Consider the following 25,080-nt stretch of genomic DNA (forward strand, 5'->3'; position numbering starts at 1 on the left):
AGATGGTGGTCTTATCTAATGGAATAAGTGATTTTTGATGTACAGAGGTTTGTCTTATTGCCTGCCTATTATTATCTTCATGAGTTCTCTTTTTAGACTAATCTGAAGTATGTTTAGGCAAAAGTTCAGACAGCAGGTTTTTCTGGCAGTGTTGGATAAAGGGTCATGGTCCAGTGGTATGTATCTCATTCCTTTTAATAGTAAAAGTCTACTGACCTGGGTACTGAGGTTCTACCTGACACACACACACACACACACACACACACACACACACACACACACACACACACACACACACACACACACACACACACACACACACACACACACACACACACCAGGCCTAGTGCACCTCCTGTTTTGTAAATTTCTACATCTGTCAGTGTTTCTTCAATGGGAAGCCCACAAAGACCACCAATTATAATTTATTTATATTTAATTCATCTGTTAACTGAAGAGGCCAGTAGGTACAATACCTATTTTCTTGGGTGATCTGGAAGCACTGGTCTAGTTAACTGATTAATTTAGAGTATGTTGCAGTTGCACTTCATAACTAAATGCCAGGAAGTGTGAGCCATATGGGATAGAATAGCTACTGTCAAGAAACAGTCTGGAGATTAGCATACATTTATTTATTTATTTTACATTTGTTTACAGGAAAGTCCGACTGGACACAGGTCCTTTTTCAGCGGATGCCTGGGGAGAAAAGCTACATTTACAGGCGTATTGTTAACATATAAAAGTATGCAGAGAGTACCAGTTACAGACAGTTCAGAAGTTTAAAAAACATTTCAAGATACCACATTGAGGGCAAATAACAGTTGATGAATACAATTCTTTACATGGAAGAAGTCCCATTATACATGATAATGCTACAAATACAATTAAAATGATAAAGAGGGTTATTTACTTACAGATGTAGTTACTACTTGCTGTTAGATTAAACTAAAGGGCAGTAGTTTGTCAGGGAACTAGGGAAGGCCTATTCAAGGGAGTTACAAGAGCATAGCCAGGTGTCCACTAGGTGTGACTGGAGGAGCTTTTTAAATTGTGAGACAGAGCTGTTGGAAGTTATTGGGGTTGACAGCTTATTCCATATTTTAGGAATGGCATTAGAGAAGAGAGATTTCCTATCTAAGTTATTAGCTTTGGTGGTATCTAGAAGGTGTCGGTTACTGGAGCGAAGAGTTCAAGCAGTGGTGTGTATGATTGAATGAGATTATGGAAAGAAGGGGTTTTATCAGGTTGGTGGGGGATTTTGTGGGCAAAGGTTTTTTGATTAAAGTGTAGAAGCTGGGGGAGTTCAAGCAAATTTAGCTGTTTAAATGATGTACAGTGATATGATCTATACGAGGCATCAGTGGCAGATCTTGCTATTTTATTGTAGCAAGATTCCAGTTGGATTAGGTCCATTTTTCAGAGATTGTTTAATACTGGGCAGGCATAGAGGAGGATTGGTAGGAGGTGTGTGCAAGCTATGGTAGCTTGTAAGAAACTGCTTATTTCTATACAGGAGTTCTATTATCTTATGAACCTTTTTGATAGTTTGGGCTATGTGAATATCAAATTTCAAGTTATTGTCAATTTTGACCCCAAGCACTTTAGTGTAAGCAGTTGGGGTGATCATAGTTTTGTTTCTGTACAAAATATTAAAAGACTGGGAAGATGAGTGGGAACTAGTTGGGCTAAAAAAAGGAGCTTGGTTTTGTTGTGATTTAGTATGAGCTGGGAGTTAGTGAGACATGTTTCTACAGACAGAAAGGAATCTTGGGTTATGGTATGGAGGTCTTGCAGTATGGGGGCAGCACATATTAGAGTGGAGTCACAGGCATATTGTACTGCAGAGGCAAGTGGTGTGGAGGTGCTCAGCTGGTTAGTGAATAGAAAGAATATTAGAGGTCCAAGAGCTGAGCCTTGTGGAACTCCTAAGGTGACTGGAAGAAGAGGGGAAAGTTGGTGTTGCCATTAGATGGCTTGCAGTCATGTTGCTAGTTAAGTTTGGTATCACATGATAGTGGAACTGCTGAGGTTTAGGGTGGAGAGAATATTGATGAGTTTATTGTGATTTACCACGTCAAAGGCTTCATATAAGTGTAAAAATATGGCAGATAGAAATTATCCATTGTATCTGTGGTGGTTCACTGCATTAGTAAAGGACAGTAGTGCTGTGGTGGTGCTGTGAAAGAATGGAAGCCATGTTGGGTGTTTCATAGTTTGTGTGTGAGAAGGTAGTCCATTAGTTGGGTGTGCATGACTCTTTCTAGTATTTTGGATAAGGGAGATAGGATGGAAATTAGACAATAATTGGTGACTTCAGTGGAATGACCTCCCTTGTGTAGTGGTAGAATGTGGGAGATTCTCCATATAACAGGTACTTAGCTTTCAGGTATTGATGTTTATGAGTATGACTACTGGGTAGGCTATTGCTTCAGCTGCACTTTGTGGAAATTCTGCTGGAAGGTTATCAGCGGCTAGGGTTGTTGGTTTAAGTTTTAGAAGTAGTTTTTTTATATATTTAACTTTTTGAAGAAGTTTTTTTACATATTTAACAGATACTGGGTGTAAGATAAAGTGGGAGGTGGAGTCTTGGGAGTTGGTGTTGTTCTGGGGGGTAAAAGGGGTAGGGTTGTCTACAATGTCTTGAGAGTTTGTTAGGGATTGGATAGTTTCTGTGAAGAATTTATTGCATTAGGCTACTGTATTGTCAGAGCTGTTAGTTGTTGTTGGGGTAGGGGTTGTGAATTTATCTGGATGAAGTATTAACTGCTACCCAGAATTTTTGAAGGTTTTTTGTATGTTTATTTTGGATGTTTTGGTAGTAGTTGGTTTTGTCTAATTTTACTAGTACTTTAGTTTTATTCTGAAGTTCTAGGTATGTTTGCTTAGTTGTTTGGGTTTTGTTTTAGTGAAATTGTTGCCAGGCTTTGTCTCTAGCCTTGAGTAAGGATCTACATTCTTTAGTTAGCCAGGGTGCATAATTAGATTTTACTTTAATAGTTCTAGGGGGTGCATGGCAGCTGAGCATGTCTAAGAATGTGTTGTTACGGAGTTTACTGCATCTTCTAGAGGTATCTGTTTGAGGGATTCCCAGTTACAACTATTTAGAGCGGTGATGAACATTTCTTTGTTTCTGATTAAAGTGGTATGTGGGGTGGATGACTTGGTGAGTCCAGGTCCTAAGAAGAAAGGTTGGTTGATGGTCACTTAGACTGTCTGGTAGACATCCTGATTGAAATGCTAGAGAGAGGTTGCTTACCAAAACCCAGTCAAGCATTGACTGTTGTTTGGAAGATTTATCAGTCCTTGTACGGGAGTTGATGAGTTGGGTGAACCCATAGAAGTTTATATGGGATGATGGATTTTCTGACGAGCAGTTAAGCCAATCAGTTTTGAAGTCACCCATCAGGATTGTTTATTGTGAGGGGAAATGGAAATCCAAAGTAGTATGTTTTTCTCGAATAGGTATATTGTTTCCTGGTGGGATATAACCACCTATGATATTAATGTGTTTTTTTGGGATCATAAAATCATAAGAGGTTACTAGGCTAATGGCCCTAGGGCCCTTACAAGCCTAGCCAAGAGTTTATCCCCCCAAAAAAAAACCTCAGTCAGCACCTGTTGCCCTTGCCAGTGAGGGACACAGGTAGAAACTCTGGGACACATTTATGGCTTTCCATCCACTCATCAAGGCTGGGTTTGAAGAGGGTCAGTGACATACTCTTTTTGACATGTATGGGAAGTCTATTCCAGAGACGGGGTAGCCTCTAGGAGACAAACATGTTAGGCCTTTCAAGTGGGTAATGCGTGAGGGGTTAGACTTAATATGGAGTAGGACAGGGTCCAAGATTGCCTTGTAGGTGAGATACAGATCACCTTTGAGCAATTTGTACTATACCAAATAGAGTGATAGTAATTTGAGGCTCTCATAGGTTCATAGATTCACAGGCTGATACTAGGCTGTTGGCCTGGAGGCCCTTATAAGCCTAGTCAAGAATTTGGCCCATGTTCCCGGGTTGTGCGAGTGGATTTTGACTTACGGATATGCAGCAACTCCATATAGGATAGGTGTTAGAGGCCATGGATTCTCTTTGTGAGGTATTTCTGTGGCCTTTCCAGCTGGTGCAGGTGTTTGGAGGGGTACATACTAAATGGGGAGTTGTACTCAATTATTGGCCTAATGAGGGAGGAGTGCAGAGAGGTAATAACCTCCTTTTTTCTGGATGCAATCCCTTTACTTATGAGATGAACCAAGTAAAAGGCTTTTCTAACCACTGCCACTACATGATGGTTGAATGTGAGATTGTTGTTAACCTGTGTACCCAGGTCTCTCACCCAGGTTGTGTGCTTAGGGGATTGCTGTTGATGTGGTAATCAGTAGGGGCAGTATTTTTGCTGAATGATATGATAATACTTTTTTTGCATTTAACTTAAGGCTATGACTTTGGTACCAGTCATTTGTTGCTGTGAGACCCTCTTGTAGTATGTTAATATCATTTAGGGAGTCAACTTACAGTCTTCTGCAGACTTGGTCAGCCACAGGCCTTTTTGTCTTTGCCTGGACCTTTGAGAAGTAGATGCCAAACAGTAGGGGTCCCAGGACAGATCCCTGGTGAACAACACTAGTGACAGATCTACTGTCAGAGGTGGAGGCACCTATTTTGACCTTGTGTGTCCTATCAGTGAGCCAGTTGGCCACCCACCTGATGAGATAGGGATTTATGCCAAGTTGTGTTAGCTTTTCAATGATACCCAAGTTGGGATTGTGTCAAAGGCTTTGGCCAAATCAAGGTAAGCTGTATGCACTGACTTTCTCTCATCCAGGGCCTTGGTGGCAGTCTCACAAAAGTCAACCAGGTTCAACAGGCAAGAGCTGCCCTTGATGAATCCAAACTGGGTGGGGTCACATGCTTAGAGATTGCCTATGTCCTTGTTTATGATGTCCATAATAATATGCTCCATGGCTTTACAGATCAGACTTGTCATGCTAATGGGGCAATAGCTTCCAGGGTCAGTAGTGGCACCACCTTTGTGCAAAGGGATGACAATGGCAGTTCTCCACTCTTTTGGAATGAAGCCTGTACTTAGGCTGTGGTTGAATAGGGTGCTCAATGGCAAAGCTAGTTCTTGTTGGAGATGGTTTAAAATACAGCCTGGGATACTATCAGGTCCCACTGAAGCTGTGTCCTTTGCCTTGGATAGGGCCTTTAACACTTGATCTACTGAGATGTGAGGTGTGGGACAAGTATCAGTGATGTTGAATGGATTAATTTTTAATTTGGTAAAGATAAGTTCAGCATTGTCAAATACAGGGGATTGCCAGACAAGTATCAGGGATGTCAAATGGATTAATTTTTAACATGGCAAAGATAAATTCAGTGTTGTCAAATTCAGGGATGTTTATGTCTAAGTGGTATAGAATTAGGCGATGTTTAAATAAAATAGAGCTGTTATTTCTTTGTTGTTAATGTTGTGTCTAAGCCAAATTTCAGTTATTATTATATATTTGGAGAGTAAAAAGAGAGCAGGGCATGCAGATGATGAACTTTATTAGCAGTACTGCTGACATTCATGTTAAGGAGGTGCGAGGAGGATTTGTTTTCTGTAGAGTTCCAAGGTTGACAGTGTTAGAATTATTTACTATGGTGGGTGCTAGAGTAGGACCAGGACTGGGGTGTATGTCTCCGGATTGGTTTAATGGATTAAGTATGAGTAAGCAGTGTATGACAAAGTTGTCTAGTAGTTTTTCTAGCTTTTGAGAGGTGTGGAAAATGTATCTTAGAGGAGGCAATTTGTATAGGTGGAAGCCTGAGTGTGTGGTAGAGAAAAGGGATGGAGCTATAGTATAGTTGAATGGTTTGTTCAGGTGTGTAAGTGGTGAGGTTTGCCAGGGAGGAGGAATGTTGTACTGTAGTAGAGTGGGATATGAGCTGAGGAAGTATAAGAGAAGGAGCATAGAACTAGTGGTGGCTTGGAGGAGTGTTATGCGTATGTAAGTCTTTTTAAGGTGAAGCATTTTATTAGGGTAGTTTGAATTTATTCTGTGGAGTGAGATAGATATGTTGGATAGGTGGTGGCTAAAATGTAAGTGTAGAGGTCTGTGCGTGTATAAGGTAGTAGAATGGATGTGTAGAGCTTTGTGTGTGAGTAGTAAGGATATATAGTTTACTGGAGTGGGTGGACATATTCAGCTTTAGGTATTGATGTTGCATAGTAGGGTGATTTTTAGTATATTCAGCTGGTTAAGTTAATTAGTAGAAGCCAGAATTCCAAAATTCCTGACTACAAACTGTACAGTATACAACAGGAGATTGATACTACATGTTACATCATTTAAGCCAGATACAGTTAATCACTGTGGTCCAGGGTTCGATTCCTCAACCTCCATTGTCTATTGTATGCCTCTTCAGTGTTTCTATATTAAGTCTGAAAAAGGCCCATGTGAATCTGTAATCTACCCTGTGTAACAAATACATACATAAAAAACTAACTAACTAACTAACTAACTAACTAACTAACTAACTAACTAACTAACTAACTAACTAACTAACTAAACTGACAGTACTGTAAACAGAGCTGACTGCCTCAGGCTTTTTGAAGCATGTTGCAATCTTTCCTCCTATTTCCTCCAACCTTTCTAGAAAACATGGTTGCAACTCAGATGTAAGGACATGCTCTTCTTGTGTACCCCTGGAGTCAGTGATCCCATCCCAAAAACAGAGTCCCTGTCATATCTTGTGTCAGGAGTTTCTCAGTGATGGTATCTTGAAAAAAAATCTTCTAGGAGCAATGTGAATGAGTTTCTCCCTCTCCATTACAACCTAGCATCCACTTGGCTAATGCAAGATTTATTTACTTATTTTATTTTTTATTTTACATTTGTTTACCGGGATAGTCCGACTGGACACATGTCCATTTACAGCGGAGGCCCAGGGAGAAAAGCTCCACTTTCAGTACAGAAAAACAAATAGTTGAACAATATGATAACAATATGATCATCTATACAGAAGCATACAATTGACAATATATAAAAATAAAACTTTTGATACAAGAAACTAAATTTGACACTATATAAAAAATACAACTTTCGATACAGAAATAGAAATTGACACTAGATAAGCATTATAACTGACTATAGAGACAGACAGAGACTACTTAGAAATTAATTAGTGTATGTTTAGCATGAGCTAGTATAACTATTAGAAACTTGAGCAGAAAATAAAATTCCTGATGCTGTAGAAAAATTACAGTAGGAATAATTGGATATGAAGCTATCTGGGGTGGTAGAAACAGTGAAGGTTAGGTAATGCATGGACATAGCCAGGAATTAATTGTGTAATTTAAGTGAGTTTTTGAACAGCGTAATAGTGGAGGCAGAAGATAAAGCAGGGGGAAGGTTATTCCAGGATTTGCTACATTATGGGAGAATAGTGCTTTACCTGCAGTGTTAGCCTTAGAGGTACAAAGGAGTGCTTTGTCAGTGGAGCAAAGGGGACTATCGGGATGTCTCACAATATTTTAGGCAATGATTAGTTGATGGTAATTGAGTAGTTGGGGAAATTCTAGCCATTGTAGTTCCTTCAGAGCCTGACAGTGATGGGTTCTGAAGGTGCAGTTATTAGCGAACTTGACAATTTTGTTGTAACATGTCACACGTCTAGCAAGATCATGTTTTCTGATATGGGTAAGGATTGGTGCCACATACATTAGAGTGGACAATAGATGGGTTTGGCTAGGGAGATTCTCACTTGTTTTGCGAGAAAGTTTTTATGTCTGTATAGTGTTCCCTTTTTTTATGTTTTTTTTTTGATGGTTTGTGAAATGTGGACATCAGACTGTAGGTTTTTGTCAATTTCTACACCCAGGATTTTGGTGTGTTCAGAGGGGATGATGATAGTACCATTTCTGGAAGTGATTGAGAAGGATAGAGAGGTAGGAATAGATTTGTTGGGGTGAAAAGAACCAATTTAGTCTTTTTGGGATTTAGGATAAGTTGGATCTGAGTAATCCAACTTTCCACTAAGCTAAAGGAATCCTGAGTGAGTTGTTGTAACGTGGTAAGTGAGGGTGCAGAGCAGATAAGAGTCAAATCGTCTGTGTACTGTATGATTGTAGCAGGGGCAGGTGGAGGTATGAAGATTGTTAGTAAAAATTGAGAAAAGAAGAGGACCTATTACAGAGCCTTATGATACACCTATGGTTTTTGGGAGTAGAGGAGATAGTGTACCTTGCCATTGGACAGACTGCTGCCTATCTGACAGATAATTTTTAAACCAGGCAATAGTTGGAGGGCCAAAGGCTAGAGAGACAAGGGTGTCTAGAAGTAGGAAGTGTGAGACCATGTCAAATGCTTTTGAGAGGTCTAAAAATATAGCAGCTACAAAGTTGTTGTTGTTTCTGTGTTGGTTTACCAGGTTAGTAAAAGAGAGAAGAGCAGTTGTTGTGCTATAGTGTTGCCGAAAGCCATGTTTTGTCAAGGAGAGAAGATTGTATGAGTTTAGAAAATTCATTACTTGAGAGTCTATACATTTTTTGAGTAGTTTAGACAGAAGGGATAGAATCGCAATTGGACAATAATTAGAGAAATCATAGGAATTACCACCTTTGTGAGGTGGAATAATATATGAAACTTTCCATAGTTGAGGGATGTAGGCTTCCTGTATGGAGTGATTGATAAGGATGGATACAGGGTAAGAAATGGACTCAGAAGCTACTTTTAGGAAGTTTGCAGGAAGATTGTCTGCAGCAAGGGTGGTAGGCTTCAGTTTTAGGAGGAGATTTTTAATAGTAGAGGTATTAACAGATGAGAGAGTAAAGGAGGGAATGTTATCAGGTTATTTTGTTGAGACATCTGAAAATTTGTTTTTGGATAGTTGGGAGGATAAAGTCAGGATAGATTCTGTAAAGTGTTGATTAAATTGGGAGGCTATGTCTTTAGTATTATTGGTGGAGGTGGGAGTTGGAGTGGTGGTTTTACCTGGTTTTAACAGTGAGTTGATAGTATGCCAAAAAGTTTGAGAATCTTTTGAGTGATTATTTTGAGCAGCAAGGAAATAATTCTGTTTATCCAATTTGCTTTGTTTCTTGGCCTGATTTCTGAGTTGTTGGTAGTTTTGTTTGGATAGGCTAGTGTTTTCTCTTTTCCACATTTTCCAAGCCTTGTCTCTTGACTTCGGTAGGGCTCTTTTGTCCCTACTTAGCCATGGTGCGTAGTTTGTCTTAACTCTAACTTTCCTAATTGGTGCGACTAAATTTAGGACATTAATGAAAGTGCTACTACAGTAGTCGATGGCCTGGTCTAAACTTAGGGTTTTAAGTGGTTCTCAGTTATACTGTTTTAGAATGGAGTTAAGATCCTGTATATTTAGTTTGCAGTCATCTCTGACTTGTCTAAAAGCTATGGGCTTAGCTAAGTTGGTGCGATTACGAAGGAGGACTGTGGGGAGATGGTCACTTAGAGTGTCTGGTAGGCATCCTGTCTGGTAGTTTGTTTGGGGCAATTGACTAGCGTCCAGTCTAGTATAGATTGTTTTTTGTTTTTTTTTTATCTATTCTAGTGGGTTCTTGGATGAGTTGGGGAAAAAACAAAGAGACTGATGTGGTTAGTGGGGTTGTTAGAGTTACATGCTAACCAGTCAGTATTTAGGTCACCCAGTAGGATGGTTTCCTGTGGAAGATTTTCTGTAGTTCAGTGTAGGATTTCTTTAATGGTGGGAGGGGGGGTTATTTCCTGGGGGAATGTAACAGCAGAGTATACTGATTTTTTTTGGTGTTGTTTATATATAGTACTGAGCCTAAGATTTCGGCATTTTGAAATTTAGGTAAAGGGGTTTGTAGGGGTTTTATGTTGTGTACTTTTAAAGAGGATAGCAATTCCACCTCCCTTCTTGCTTACTCTATCCTGTTTTAATATATTATAGCCTTGTGGAAGGATTTCCTCATCTTGGGTGTTTGGTTTTAGCCAGGTTTCAGTAATGTTTAGTATGTCTGGGGAGTAGTGGACTATAAATGCATGTAGGTCAGGAAGTTTGTTAGATATACTCCTAGTGTTGATATTAAGTATTGATAGGTCAGAGGTTTGTTTGGTTGATAGTAGAGTGTTAAGTGGTCCTGGGTTTGGGTATATGTCTCCTGAAGTAAGTAGTTTCCTTGTGATAAACAATATATATTTAATAGTGTGTGATACTTCTGTGTTGGATCTAAGTGTTTTTTTTCTAGTGTAAGAAGTAGTTATGTGAAACTTATACATGCGTAGTATTGAGCTGTCTTTAAATAATGTGGCAGTAATAGGGAAATCTGAGTGTGTGTTTGATTTTGTGTAAGTATGTGTTATATGGAATGCAGTGTTTTATAATGTTGTGTTAGTACGAATGGTTGTGATGTAGGTTAGGTATGTGAGTGTAAAACAAAGAATTCCTAGTCTGAGATGCATTTTTTGAGAGAGTTGTGGTTGGATACTGTTGGTGGTGTGGGTTGAGTGTGGAGGGAAGAGTAAGGGTATGCTGGTAGGTACTAAATTTGTATTAGTGGAGAATTAGTAGGGAAAGTAAGGCCTAACTTAAACTAACAAAAAAACAAATAGAAACACTTCAGTGTTTATAACACTAGCAAAGAATTACGTAGTATTGTATAAGTAACTCCACAATGTCAGTTTACAAATTACTTCTTATAACAATAAAATATCAGACTACAGTGTTTAAACAAGACAAAAAAAAATGTCATCAGCTCCTATTCAAGCACACCGATTATTAGGCTACACTTCTCTGTGCACACTTGCGGGTGGGTGTGAGATATCTCAACTATACCCTAAGATAGCAATTATAACTCTGTTTCCATGCTTCCATAGTACTACTAAGAAATTAGGCCATGCTTCTCTATGCACACTTGCAAGTGAGACTAATAATCTAGTGTGCTTTATATTATTATGCTAATACAATATCATGCTATTACAGCATTAAACATTCAGAGCACAGCATGCCTACTAGGCAAGTATGTCACCTGTAACTAGCAGAGCTGAAATAGATAGGATACACTTCTCACTGCACACGTGTAGGAGGGCGCTTGACTCCTCTCAAATCATTTACATTATACAGCAGATATGGAACAAACATACAGATAACACAAGTGTAAACTTGCTATTTGCAGTATACTATATGTAGCTCTCCTGCAGTCCTGTCCCTTTAACTACTTAGTTAATAGTTCCAGTAAAACAAACAAAAGGTTTTAAACGTGTAGCAGCTCCATAGAAAGGGTATACCTTAAGATGTTGCAGAAAAATCCCTTTCTATTCGCATAAATATAAAGTAGTCCTCATTTTATCCTTTTTTCCTATGGTATGCTTCCACCAGAGGTTAGCTCCACTGCTGTCCACTATTTGGCAGACAGAAAGGTTAACAGAAAGCCGCTGTGAAAAATTTGTCAGGCCGACCACTTGGGTCACCAGAGAAAAAAACAGTCTCTGGGGACAGAAGAGTCCTTATGACCAGTGCAAGAACTCAGCAAATACCTTCCCAGTCCATCATTTGTGAAATTGGTAAATCTACCAAACTAGCCTTCTCTTCAAGCAAACAAGCTTCTCCGCTTCCTGGCCTCTTCCTGCTCCTTGTAAAAATCTTCCAAATACTCCTTAGAACAAGTTTAAGCTGGTGAACAACTAATGGCTGGTGCACAGAGTAACTCATCATTGCCTGCTTGCCTTCTGTTAGCAGCACCATTTCAGTCTTGTACGACAATGGGGGAAACAGTATTCCTTTTTATTTGTTGGGTTCTTATCAAGATATAAATAGTTATTTGACTTGTCTGCTTCTGTATATATGAACATTAGAAAGACAGACGTAAACCCATTTAATGTGAGTTGTAGAAACTGAAGTGAAAACATCTCCATCTGTGAATACTCGGCATTTGTTTGGCTTCTTGGTGAAGCACCTGTGAGAATGGTTGATGAATGACATAAGGGGAGCTCATATCTTCTTACTGCTTACTGACACAGACTAAATGCATTTTGCTTTGTGGTTTTCTGCCTTGCAACATGTTACATTCCAGACTGATTATTTTTACTCTGTTCCTTGCAAAACAGTTACTGAATAGTTCATTTGGTTATTTTAAATACAGGCTTCTACAAACTTGTAGCCAATGGATCTTTTCAGGAACCTGCTAGAAAAGTAACACAGAGGGGTCTAAAGAAACCAATAATACTAACACCCATTGGTTAACCAGGTAGGCCCACTAGACACACAATCCCTTTTCAGGAGAAATATCTGGTTAAATGGCTCACTCGAGGCAAATGAGGGCTGAAGGAATCGAACACTGTACCACAGGAATTACTTACAGCCTTAACTCCATTTGCCAACTGCTAGTCAGATTGTATACTGCACTGTGCAGTTTGCCTTGGTTACACATACATATACAAATGGATGCAAATATTACGGAAGTAGAATTTTATTCAGAAATGATGCACTATGTTGCAGAGTACATATTCATTTTAGTATTTAACTGATTTGTTTGGTCAAGCATGTCTATTTGATAGGGTAACATAAAGCTTAAGTCTTTGTAGTATTAATGATTTTCCCCTGGAGCTTCATTTTCTGTATACATACCATACAATACTGAAGAAGTTCTCCAATGCCCCTCCCCCTAGATAAAAAGAGTCAGTTTTGAACATCCATGGCTAATAAAACAGATGAATTAAAAAAAAAACGTTCCTGACATGATGTTCAAAACACCTCACATGGGGGAAAAGTCCACATAGTAGGAGATGTATTACAGTCTAAAGGGTCTATATCAGAACATTGAATCACTAATATGCAAACGTCTCTTTGCTGAACACCTGTTGTGTGAATATACCAATCTTCAAACTAAGTTTTCAGTGAAAAGTTTCCTAGGGCAAAATGATGGTTGGCCAGCATCTGGAATTTGCCCTTTTCCCCATGTTACTGCAATTTTGGAGTTGGTATATTTAGTTGGGGGGGGGTGGCATGCCCCCCATAGGTGTTAAGTTTTCTGCTTTTTTTTTTTTTTTTTTTTTTTATGGTTGCTTAAGGGGACTACCATCAGTTTACCCTAGGAAAGTTTTCATTGAAAACTTAGTTCAATGATTAGTTTGTTCGCTCAATAGGTGTTCGACAAAGAGGCGTTTGCGTATTAGTGATTCAGTGATCTGACCCCAGTCTAAATGTAGACAAACATGTAGATTCCTATGCCAATGCAAGAGCACAGAGAAAATATTTGTATAGTTATGCAGAATAGGTGAATATTTAAAGACTGTTTAGAACTTGAATTACTATATGATAAAAGGTGAGTGAAAAGGAGAGTTGACATTTCTTTTACAGAACTAGGGGTGGAGTGAGGTCTTTTCAAGCTGTTAGAAAGTTAGCAGTAGCAGAAGTCCAGGGGTCACCTGTCCAACTCGCTAACACTATTGTAATTAAAATCTAACTTGCAGCCACTGTCATTGCTGCTGCAGTATTATCTGATGTGAAACTGGAGACTGCAGGGGCAGAATATCATGAGGAATAGTGACCTTGCCCACTGAGGGAGAGGGAGAGGTTGATTCAGGAGGTTTATTTAATGTTTGTTTGTTTAATCAATCAATCAATCAATTAATTAATCAATCAATTAATTAATTAATATTTGCTTTATTTCATAATTGTGTAGATGAGGTGGAATAAGACATTTTTTCTCCATGACTCAGACCATCATCACAAGCTAAACATCCATGCATAATTTATTGTGATTTCTACATAATTAATATACATATTAATATTATATAATAGCACTACATTGTTTATTATAAGAATGTGAAAGGAAAGTAAGAGCCATAAAAAGCTGAAAAGCAAATTTATAGCAAGGAGTGAACTGAAAGAATAATATTCATACATGAAGAGCTACAAAGCAGAATAGTGGAGAAAAGCACCCTATTTTATGTAACCAAGGCATTTCCAGTTTTGTAAGAAACCCACTGGCAACAGATGCTGGAGAGGTTAAGCTGACAAGGAGGCAGTGCTGTAGGTTTTACTATTATATGAGTTTGTAGTGTGTTAGTTATCCGGGCTTAAAATATTACTCTGTCCCTAAAGTAGGTGCACTGTTAGTACTCAAAGAGATACTCTGTCAGTTTTTATGAAAGGCTAAATTAGTCCTTATGAAATTCATTAGGCAGCAAATTCAAGGCATGGGGCCAGTTTAGAAAATGTTTTATTAGAAGTTGGGAGTCCAAAACAGAGTGTAGAAAGAACAAGTGCACCCTGATTACTCTTTAAAGCACATGGAGATACTTGTCCACGTCTAACATTTTTACTTCAGAAGTCATGCTGCCAAGCTGCTAGTGACAGGTAATAAGTTGTGTACAAAGAAAGGTGTCACTGTTCAGTGCAAACCAAAGGGGAGCAAGCCAACAGATTTTATACAGTGTCTTCTGTAGGCTAGTTGCATTATATCTGGTATTAAGAATGGTAGAGGTTAGTGTATATTGAAGTTTTGGAATTGGAAGGTTAATCATACAGCTTCATTAGCTTTAAATGACAAGAAACTATAGTGAACCTGTAAGACATTTCAGGTGTTTGAACATTTTGTCTGATGCTGTTTCTGTGCTATAAATGCATTATAGAATTCACTGACTTACTGACAGCAGTAAAAGGGTCAGCTGTGGTGGTGCAGTGGTTAGTGTTGCCACCTCACAGCAAGAGAGTAAGATATTTCAGGTGTTTGAACATTTTGTCTGATGCTGTTTCTGTGCTGTAAATGCATTATAGAATTCACTGACTTACTGATAGCAGTAAAAGGGTCAACTGTGGTGGTGCAGTGGTTAGTGTTGCCACCTCACAGCAAGAGGTCCTCCAGTTTGATCCTTGGCTGGGGTGCTTTCTGTGTGGAGTCTGCATGTCCTCCCTGTGGTCCCGTGGGTTTCCTCTGAGTGCTCCGGTTTCACCCCACAGACATGCTGTAGGTAGATTGGATACTTTAAATTGGCCCTAGGTATGAGTGTGTGCATGTGTTTGCCTTCTGTGGAAGGTTGGATGCTGGGCTGGCAACTCAACACTGTAAACCTCCACTGCCAATCATGAGTGGACAGTTGATCCACTGTGGCGACCCCTAACCAGGAGAAGAAGAGTGACAGTAATAACAGGCTAAAAGTGAGGGGCACATAGAGGTAGACCCTTAGATAGTTAAAGAGAATGAAATATATATGTACAGCACAACATTTAATGAAAATAAAATGGCTTTTAGTAACATTTAGGGGGAAGTGGTCAGAGTTCAGTCAGCTATGGTGGCAAGCATATATGAAAACAGATTTGAACTAGGCTCACTAACAAGTCTGCAGGTAAGGTACGTAAATAAACAAGTCTTACTGAATAATATACAAGAACAGCTTACTATTCCAGTGATGTATACGTGCTATACACCACAAGTATGGCCCCTGTGGGGCAGCTAGAGTGTGAAGGGATAAAATGTAAGGAAGGGTACTTCAACTTAAAATGTGTTCCTCATCTGGCAGCTACCTGGCCAACGACTCAAATACATCTGTGGAAAAGCCAGCAGGAAGCATTTGTCTATAAACTGGTTGCATTAATCCAAGCCACAGCTCTTTGTGAGATGCAAAAAGATAACGCCCTTAGATCAGCCTGGCCACTGAATTATACAACAGCTACAACAGCTGTCTTGTAGTTGTCTTGTGAAGCATCACGTGTCATTTATCAGATCACAGATGCAGGAACAGGCACTGTTGTCATAGGTTATTGGTTGTCCTTGAATCTTTCTAAGGACTGACAGATAAGAAACAGGGCAACTATGCAATAATATTTTAGTAGTTTCACTTTTAAAGGCAGGCATGTAATTGTCAGTATTTGCTTTAACCCAAGAGAGAGAGAGAGAGAGGGAAAGAGAGAGACAGAGAGTAAGACAGAGAGAGAGAGAGAGAGAGAGAGATTATGAGTTTGGAATTAAACAAGTTGCTAATGATAGAAGCTGGGAATGGGTTCAGTGTACATGATGATCAATCATAGATACCCTTGGATTTCCCTTTATTTTGGTTTTATTTCCCCATCTTTGAGGGACCCTGCCAGATGGCCACGACCTGTACTCAGTCATCCCATAAGTTCCAAAGGGGTGGCAGCCAGTTATTCCTAAGATAGACAAGAGCTCTATGGCCCATTTTGCCCTATCTAGGAAGCCTTATTGGCCTGTCCATTCCCCCCAGTAACAAAACATGCATGGTAGAGAGTTGGTCAGCCAGCCGGTCTCTTATATAGGGAATGGGGTTGGCATAATGGTTAAGGTATCTATCTATCTATTTATTTATTTATTATTTATTGACATTTGTTTACCGGGAAAGTCCACTGGGCCAAGCTAGCCCATTTTCAGTGGAGGCCCGGGGAGAAAAGCTCCAATGTAGAAAGTAATACATAGAGTTACAAAAACTTTACAAAGTTACACAGATAGAACTATGAGTCAATAAACAATGTATAAACATAAAAGTAGACATAGTAATAATACTGAGGTACAATAAAAACTTAATGATAGTACAATGCATAATACCGTGGTAAACAGCTATGTGCAGAAGGAAAAAGGTATAAGATTAGAGGCATTATTTAGATCAAGCAGCAGAGAAATAAGAATGTAAACTAGTGAGAAAGGCATATAGGTATGATATAATAATGGTATGGGTGTAAGTAAATAAATGAAGGAGAAAACAAAAGAGTGGGTATGAGGTGGAGAAGTCAAAGTTTAAGGACAATACAAAGATGGGAGAGAAAGCAGATTAGTAGAGTAGAAGTAAAGTGGAAATGGGGAGAGAAAGGGAGTAAGGAGGTAGTTGAAAATCAGGAGGGGGGTATGATAGACGTTTGTTAAGAGTTTAAGATAAAAAGGTGTTACGAGGAAAAGCTGGATATAGACAGGTTTAGGGTTCACAGGTATACGGTACAGGGTTTAATTCTGACCTGTTTTTTTTGCTAGGCTTGTAAGATTCTGCAGACTAGTATTTACCTATGAACCTTGGAGTAGTCTATTCTTAGGCTGTCTGCAGACATAGCTCCCTGGTTGTGAGTGGAGTATTTCATAATCCTTCACAGACCTGCTATTACCTGACTCAACAGGAAGTCCTTACCTAATACAATGCAAGCCAACACAACCAGTAAAGGTGAATGGTACACATCCACTGCTATATGTGACCAATTCTGCAGGCCCAGTTATCTCTCTCCCTGATGCTGAAAGAGCTGGTGTTGTCCACTCTGGGTCAACCTCTCCCACACATTCCATCAGATGTCAGTGCCACTAATCAAATACTGATTGTTTAGGCTGTAGTCAGGGCTTCAATCCTCTATGCTATGGGGTCAAGGACTAGGATTTCACATTTAATAACAACAATAACTAGAAAGGGATAGACAACACATTTATCTAAAGCCAAGACCATAGCTATGGAATGGAAGTCTCTAAACCAGGATGGGGGTTACACAGGAGAATAAAGCAAACTGCTTAAAAGGCATTGCTTTGGTGACCTGTTTGTTGTAATACATGCAGGCATTTCTGTTTGTTAAACTTCAGATGTAAAACCCTCCATGATGGTTCACTGCCATATAAACTAGGCCTTGATTTTCATTGCTTAGGAAGTGGAAGCAAACTATAAGGTGACCATGATGTCACTGGAATAATTCTTACATTTTGGCTTTGCTTGTAGTTTTTTTATTAGCTAAAGTTGTACTACTACATTTTAGAAAACAGCAAAATCATATCTTATATTTACTTCATGCTTTCTGTACTTCACACTACGTGAGCTAAAATCAGTTCCCTAATACAATGCTGCCTCTACTGAGCCGTGCGCTTTAATCTTCTCACTTGTCATATTTTGTTTTCCTTTAGCTCATTCAAAAATAAGTCTCAGATAATTGTCATTTGCACCAAATGTAGATGCAAGCCCTTACCTGATATACAAGCATATACGCCCTCATTTAAGGAACACCTGTTGCAATCCAGTTAAGACAATCATTAATCCTCTAATTAATCTGCACTTCAATACTGCAAGGCCTGTCACCCAACACTCCTCAGTCTTTACAGATCAGAGCCCAATTTTCCATTAGAAGAGCATGGAGAGTAGTTCAGTTTTTTAATCTAATACATTAATACTGACTCGTTACATACAGTGAGTGCTCTGTTATGCCCATCTGGTGGTGATGCAGCACTTTGAATTTAGGTGCAGGCATTTTACTGACACAGGATGCAGATGCATTCCATGTAGCCACAAAATCCAGAGGTGTTTACATTCCCTGCTTTTGTTAGGTCACTGTGTAAGTTGTAAAGGTGATTGTATCCTACTCATTGTATAATAGCTACAGCTACAAGTGAAACTGTAGTATTTAGATTGTTTTTCGTTAGATGAAAGAACATTAAAATGAACAGCAGTGCATAACTGGGGCTACATTTTCACCAAGTATTGTAGGAATGGATGAACAAATGAAAGAATGCAAAAGTGAATGATGTGATCAAGCTGCTAGCAAGTTTGAGTCTTTCATTCTTTTGAGTTTCCTGTGTCCATAATCTGATACCATTCTGTCTTTAATTCAAAATCTTGAAACTCATTTACGTTTTTTTCTACGGGTATTGAATAAGGGAACTTGTTATTGAAAGAAATGTATACAACCACACCATATCAGTGGGGTAGGAGACATGACCAAAGAGAGGCTATTGAGATGGAACTGTGGTTCAAATAACAAGCAGAAGCTTGTTGAGGACAAATGTCAGGCATTTAACAGTTGGTCTCCCTGCCTGTCTATCTAAGCATCTGATTAGTTTTGTTGACTAGTTTGTACCACTAAGATTATGTCCTGTTCCTGCCTCCTTGAGGTACACACACACACAAATATATATATATATATATATATATATATATATATATATATATATATATATATATATATATATATATATATACACTGCCCACAAAATATGCATTCACGCAATGGGGCTGAGGAATAAAGCTATGCTTTTCTTACGTTTGCATTACCACTTGATTTTTTTTTTTTTTTTTTTTTTGTGCTGGTAGTTTCAATAGCCTTGCTTTGTAGCATGTAGGACTATAAAGAAAAAATGCCAGGGGCAGATGTTAATACATTTATCTCAGCCAAGTTTAAAAAATATAATGTAGATTTGCTGGCACAGCCTTTTTTATGGTGTGCCACTTGCCTAGTGTTCATATTCTTACACTCTCCCTTCCCTTCTCTTGTGCTGTATGCAAAGCATATAACAAAAATCTATGGTCAAAAAGCAAACACCTGCACAAACACAGCATAAATCTTTGCACTAACTTTGCATATAGCCTCTTTGTGTAACAGACTATTTTCTTGTTTACCACACTTTCTTTGAAATAATGCTTCCTAATATCAACTTTGAATGTGCCACATTTTAATTTACAATAGCTATTCCTGTTTCTCAACCACTTACAATAGCTGTGGAAATGTATTAACATTATTTACTGTACTTTATTTGTTTCTAAATACTTGTTACTGCATATCTTCTTTTCGATTACTCTGACTTTTATTAGTGTAAACATTCAGAAACAGCTGTATTAGGTGCTCATGCATTATAGTATTTTGTAAGCAGTGATTTCTTGTCTCTAGCTACACCATGCAAACCAAAGATCACAGTATGCTGGGGGGGGGGGTTCATGAAGCTATGTTGTCAATGAAACAAACAGTATGCACCTCAGTATGTCTTTGCCTTTTGTAAGTAATGATCATTATAACTTTTTACACATTTTTAAGAGTGAAGCTGAGCCATTTAATTTAGTCTCAGTGGTACAATTACACTGACTGGGCCATTGTCCTCCTTACTTAGCCTTCCAGTATGAAATTTACATGTGTAAAGGTCTGTCTCACAGTTCATTACTTATGTGCTAGTGGAATGATCCTGATAGGCGTAAACATCTGGAAGGGGGCAGGGACAGGAACAAGAGTATCTAAACAAGTGGAATTAAAACCAACAAACCTGGGAGGGTCAGTATTCCTACCCACCCACAGACAGCTTACAGATAAAAGCAACTACATCAAAAGGAACATAAATGTCTATATTTTTTTCTGGGGAGGGAGCACCTGCATCTTCAGAATTCTCTCTTAAGAAATCTAACAGAAATATTATAAACCAGCATTAAAAACTAATTAGAACTAAATACTGCAATCACTTGCTACTGTGTGCAGAGCTTTCAAAACAAGAAGTAATGTGTTCTGAGGAGACTGAAGTTGATGTGATTGGAGAAGAGAACTGTGTGGATAGCTGCATACTTGGAGATATCTTTTTTTTGGGCCAGAACCAGCACATGGATACTGTTTCAGCAGAGAACAGAGAAGAAACTGAAAATTCTGAATCTGATTCCTCGGGGGAAAGTGAAAACAGCTTCCCTGCTGCTGTTTCCCTCAGCAAAACAAAAAGCAGTCTGGTGAAGCCTCCTTATTCCTACATTGCCTTAATCACCATGGCCATTCTGCAGAGTCCAAATAAGAAACTCACATTGAGTGGAATTTGTGATTTTATCAGCAACAAATTCCCTTACTACAGAGAAAAGTTTCCAGCTTGGCAAAACTCAATACGGCACAATTTGTCCCTTAATGACTGCTTCATTAAGATTCCCAGAGAACCTGGTAACCCAGGAAAAGGTAACTACTGGACACTGGATCCGGCATCTGAAGATATGTTTGATAATGGCAGTTTTCTTAGGAGAAGAAAAAGATTTAAACGGCATCAACAAGAGTATGCCAAAGATGGAACCATATTCTACCCACAGTTCACCTGTTACAGATCTTATGGGCACCCTTATTCTGCACAATCACATGACTTTTTGCAACAAGCTCCCTTCAGGTATATTCCATTTTTTGAAGGTACTGTGAGACCTGTTAACAATTACCAGTTGTCCTGTCCAGAAATGAGAAGAAAGATCACAGATGCAGTAAGTAATACTGACTTTCAGACACAGCTCTGCACAGCAAGCAAAACACAGCAGCAGGTTGGCAACAGTGGCACAGGTGCCATGAACAAGTCCTCCTTCAGCATTGAGAGCATCATAGGCCAGCCAAGGTCACACACAGCTCCAGCATCAGTGAACCTATGCCCTAGTCTGGACTGTTCCCAATTCCTTCAGAGATCTGCCACTTATCTACTTCCTACAATGCTGAGTGTGTCCAGCAGGAGTTTGTTTAACCATGGTACTCATCTGTTCCATGCACTTCAGGCTGGCCATGAACTGTACAGTCCATACTGAGAAGGGAGACATTCTCTTCAACCCTACGGACATTAGCTTTTTAGTAGCTCAGTTATGTCTGTGACATTTGGAGTTCATAACTGCATTTATTAAATTGTCTGCATTCTGAATTTATACTGCATATCTCTGGAGGCAGGTTTTGATGGAAGTCATCTCTGCATGAAATTGTTTTGATCAGGAAGAAGTGTTACCAGTAAAGGGACAGCATTTTTGCATCAGTAGCCAAGTTCAGGAATGCACTGACAGTTATATGAAAAAAGTAAATGAGATACCTAATATTTAATAAAATGACAAATTAGGACATAACAGTGGAACAAGGCAGAGGAATACCTTTATACTGCTAAGTAAAATACTTGCAGAAAAAAAATGTCTTTATGCTGCTTGATAAGTTACTTTCAAGTGTGTTTATTTTGAACAAATTAACAAAAGCTTTCAGAAACAAATTATGTTGTACTGTATGAGTAGATGCCATTTTCAAAACTGCTAGTTCAGCTTTCAGGATTCCTGCAAACAAAAGTAGATTATTGTATATATTTATCTGTCATGTTGTGTTGTGCTATTTATCTTTTGTAAATATTATATTTTGAATGAAATGCAAAAATGTGCAAAAGTAAATTATTTACCTGTTATGAGATTAAATAGTCCATTTTAATTTGAACTCAGACTTGTTTATTGTTGAATACAGAGATATTGCCATGCTAGAAGTAAACATGAATAGTTGTTACATTACTTTATATCTCAGAGTGGGATGAGTGCTGCACACACAAATATGTTGTGTTTTTTTTATTATTTTGCTGACTAAACAGAATCAGTAGGTGTATATGTCTGATTTTCGGGTGGAATCTGGGAACAGTGACCTTAGTTTTACTGTTTGTATATGGAAGGTATGGAAAGCAAATTGGATCAATAGGGTAGATCTCTGCCTGTAACACAGGATCCATGCTAAAAGAAGGCTACTATATTCACTTGAAAACAACATATTTCTTTTCCATGTTGAATAAAAATGAGCAACTATATGAAAATATTGACTATGTCCAGCCCCAAAAATGCTTTTGTTGCTGTTGTCTATTAATTTACTATATTTATTCTAAACAGACAGAAGTTTTGTGTCTGTTAGATTTGCCCAAAAAGCACTCGTGTATGACTGGAGGAATTTAGGCAGTGATATTTATTTTAGTTCTGTACTTACTACAGTTTAAATTATGTTTGCTGTTGTTGGCAGGCTAATGCTACAACAGTTTCTCAAAAATTAAATGAGTCTTGGTTTTAGCATATAGTAAATCAAAAGATGCCATATGATACAAATGGTAATGAAGAGGTTTGATAATATGGACATGATATTTTATCTTTTTTGTCAGAGATTTACTCAGAAAATATAAGTTCAAATGACAATTGCATTCATAATGGCTGTGTTTGTGCTGTGATACTTTCTATACTTAGAATATTATTTTCTCAACGTAAAATAAACAGGGTTCAGAATACAATTGTTTTAAAACAATATGATTCATAAAATCAGTATGGCAAATATAATAATTTGTTTTATATCTCAGCATGTAAAGCTGTTAATATCCATGACAGACAAGATCTTATATGTAATTCTGCCCTGTTTTATAGCATTACGTTGCATGCAGTAATTATACAAGGAGAAGGGGGCACATGCATATACTACAGTAGATATGGGAGGAGAGGAAAGATAAAAAATGCACTGCTTGCTCAGTTTTGAAATGCTGCATCGTAATGAAGCAGCAATTATGAAAAGTTTACTATGAAGAAAAAAAATCTCTGGAGTCCAGAAAACGTGCACTCAATAACAGAACAGGGTCAGGGTACTGTTTAAAAAAAGAGGTGTTTTCAGCTTCAGTGGCATTTAATGACTTTAGTAAAGCAAATTGTTTTTTTTTTTTTCTTAGCAAATCTACATCCCTTAGAAACACCAACTGTCACTTATTCCCAAAGAAAATGTAACAGAAAAGGTTGTTTTGTAAAAATGAAATGCTTCCCCCCCTTTCCAATATGCAGATAGCACCAGCTTCCCTGTCTGCTTTATGTTCACTTTATGCTTCTCCCATGGTGGCCTTGGTCCTCTCCTTGTGCTTCTGTGACCTTTTTTAGAATCCTGCAGAGCCACAGGGAGAAACAGCTAGGGAGGTTGTGTTCAAGTGCATTGAAACTAGGAATCATAGTATATGTTAATAGGTTGTTTCAGAAGAAAGAAGGCTGTATTTAACCCTTATAATACAAAATCATTTAGGATACAAATATCCACCCCCTAGTAGGACATAGTTTGGAGAGTGTTTGTGTGTGTGTGTGTGTGTGTGTGTGTGTGTGTGTGTGTGTGTGTGTGTGTGTGTGTATATGCATGTGCTCACGTGTGTGTGTGTGTGTGTGTGTGTGTGTGTGTGCATGCGCTCACGTGTGTGTGTGTGTGTATATGCATGCGCTCACATGTGTGTGTGTGTGTGTGTGTGTGTGTGTGTGTGTGTGCATGCGCTCACGTGTGTGTGTGTGTGTGTGTGTGTGTGTGTATGCATGTGCTCACGAGTGTGTGTGTGTGTGTGTGTGTGTATGTGTGTGTGTGTGTGTGTGTGTGTGTGTGTGTGTGTGTGTGTGTGTGTGTGTGTGTGTGTGTGTATATGCATGTGTGTGTGTGTGTGTGTGTGTGTGTGTGTGTGTGTGTGTGTGTGTGTGTGTATGCATGTGCTCACGTGTGTGTGTGTGTGTGTGTGTGTGTGTGTGTGTGTGTGTGTGTGTGTGTATGTGTGTGTGTGTGTGTGTGTGTGCACATGTTTGTGATTTGGGTGGTAGCACATTTGAATTTCATTAACCTTGTGCCTCTGCTGCTTTTCTGCCTGAGATGTGCATCTTTTTATTATGCATTAAAAAGACAGAATATAACCTTGAGTAAGGTGGCCTGATGCTACAAAATGGTTGTAGTTTTGCTGCTTTCACTGCCATGTTTGACTCACATAGCATCCATATATTGTATGACACTTAATGATTTAAAGAGGCTGTTGCACCCAGGTCAGCAATAAATAGTGATATCTGAGATTAGCAGCTCTTATTAACTAAATACTGTCATGCCTCCAAAGCCTGTACTATATTATCGATGCATCAGAGGAACCCCAGCAGCTCTGAGTTCACCAATGTCAGTTTCCAGCCACATTTTAGGACAGCATAGGAAATGGTATATGGACCACACAAATACAGCCTTACACCACAGGAGGAGCATGTACTTTAGTAAACAAATATGTCAGATTTGAATTTACTCACACATACAGTACATATCAATTCAGCAATGGATTTTAAGTAAGTGAGAGTGGAAGCAATGGAAGAAAACAGTAGGTATCACGTGTATCTGCTTTACTAATGTATTTAGTTTCTGGTCTCTGGTGGCTACAGTGAACAAGAATATGGTTGTTTTACTTATGTCCCAAGAAATTCAGAATACATGGGAAATCCTAGCCGATTTGTTAACTAGGTAAAGCCACTGGGCTTAAGTGTTTCTTTTCAGGGGCACCCCTCAAGCACTGTTGTGACACCATAGGTAAAATGAGTTGGTAGGAATCCAACCCTGCACACCTGATTACAAGAATTAGTAGTTAAAAGCTTAAAACCTTAATCTTTTGCACTATCATACTGTTTTTTTCTTAACAGAAACTTTGGTGTTAATGTTAGAGTTGGTTCACCTTTTTTTTTTTAAGCAGATCATTTAGAAATAGGCAAGATAGAACTATGGAGAGGAATCCACCTTTTTGATGAGGTACAGGAGGAAATGAGGCTGAAGAAAGGTAATAGAGCTTAAGACATATAAGAAAAGGTAAATGTGAAACTGGAGAAAG

At 38.6% G+C, this 25,080-nt stretch overlaps 1 protein-coding gene across 1 annotated transcript in view; it reads left to right on the plus strand.

Annotated features, from left to right (window-relative positions):
* Positions 1-21,554, plus strand: part of FOXD4L3 (forkhead box D4 like 3) — a 149,116-nt gene extending 127,562 nt beyond the window's left edge. The window contains exon 3 of the mRNA XM_044064486.1: positions 20,149-21,554. Within this exon, the coding sequence (XP_043920421.1) occupies positions 20,149-21,241 (1,093 nt within the window). The 3' untranslated portion in view covers positions 21,242-21,554. The remainder of the gene's footprint in view (positions 1-20,148) is intronic.
* Positions 21,555-25,080: the final 3,526 nt, after the last annotated feature.

The sequence above is a fragment of the Protopterus annectens genome, chromosome 2.part2 (assembly GCF_019279795.1).
Source record: "Protopterus annectens isolate FY-2018-M chromosome 2.part2, PAN1.0, whole genome shotgun sequence".
Taxonomy (NCBI): domain Eukaryota; kingdom Metazoa; phylum Chordata; order Ceratodontiformes; family Protopteridae; genus Protopterus; species Protopterus annectens.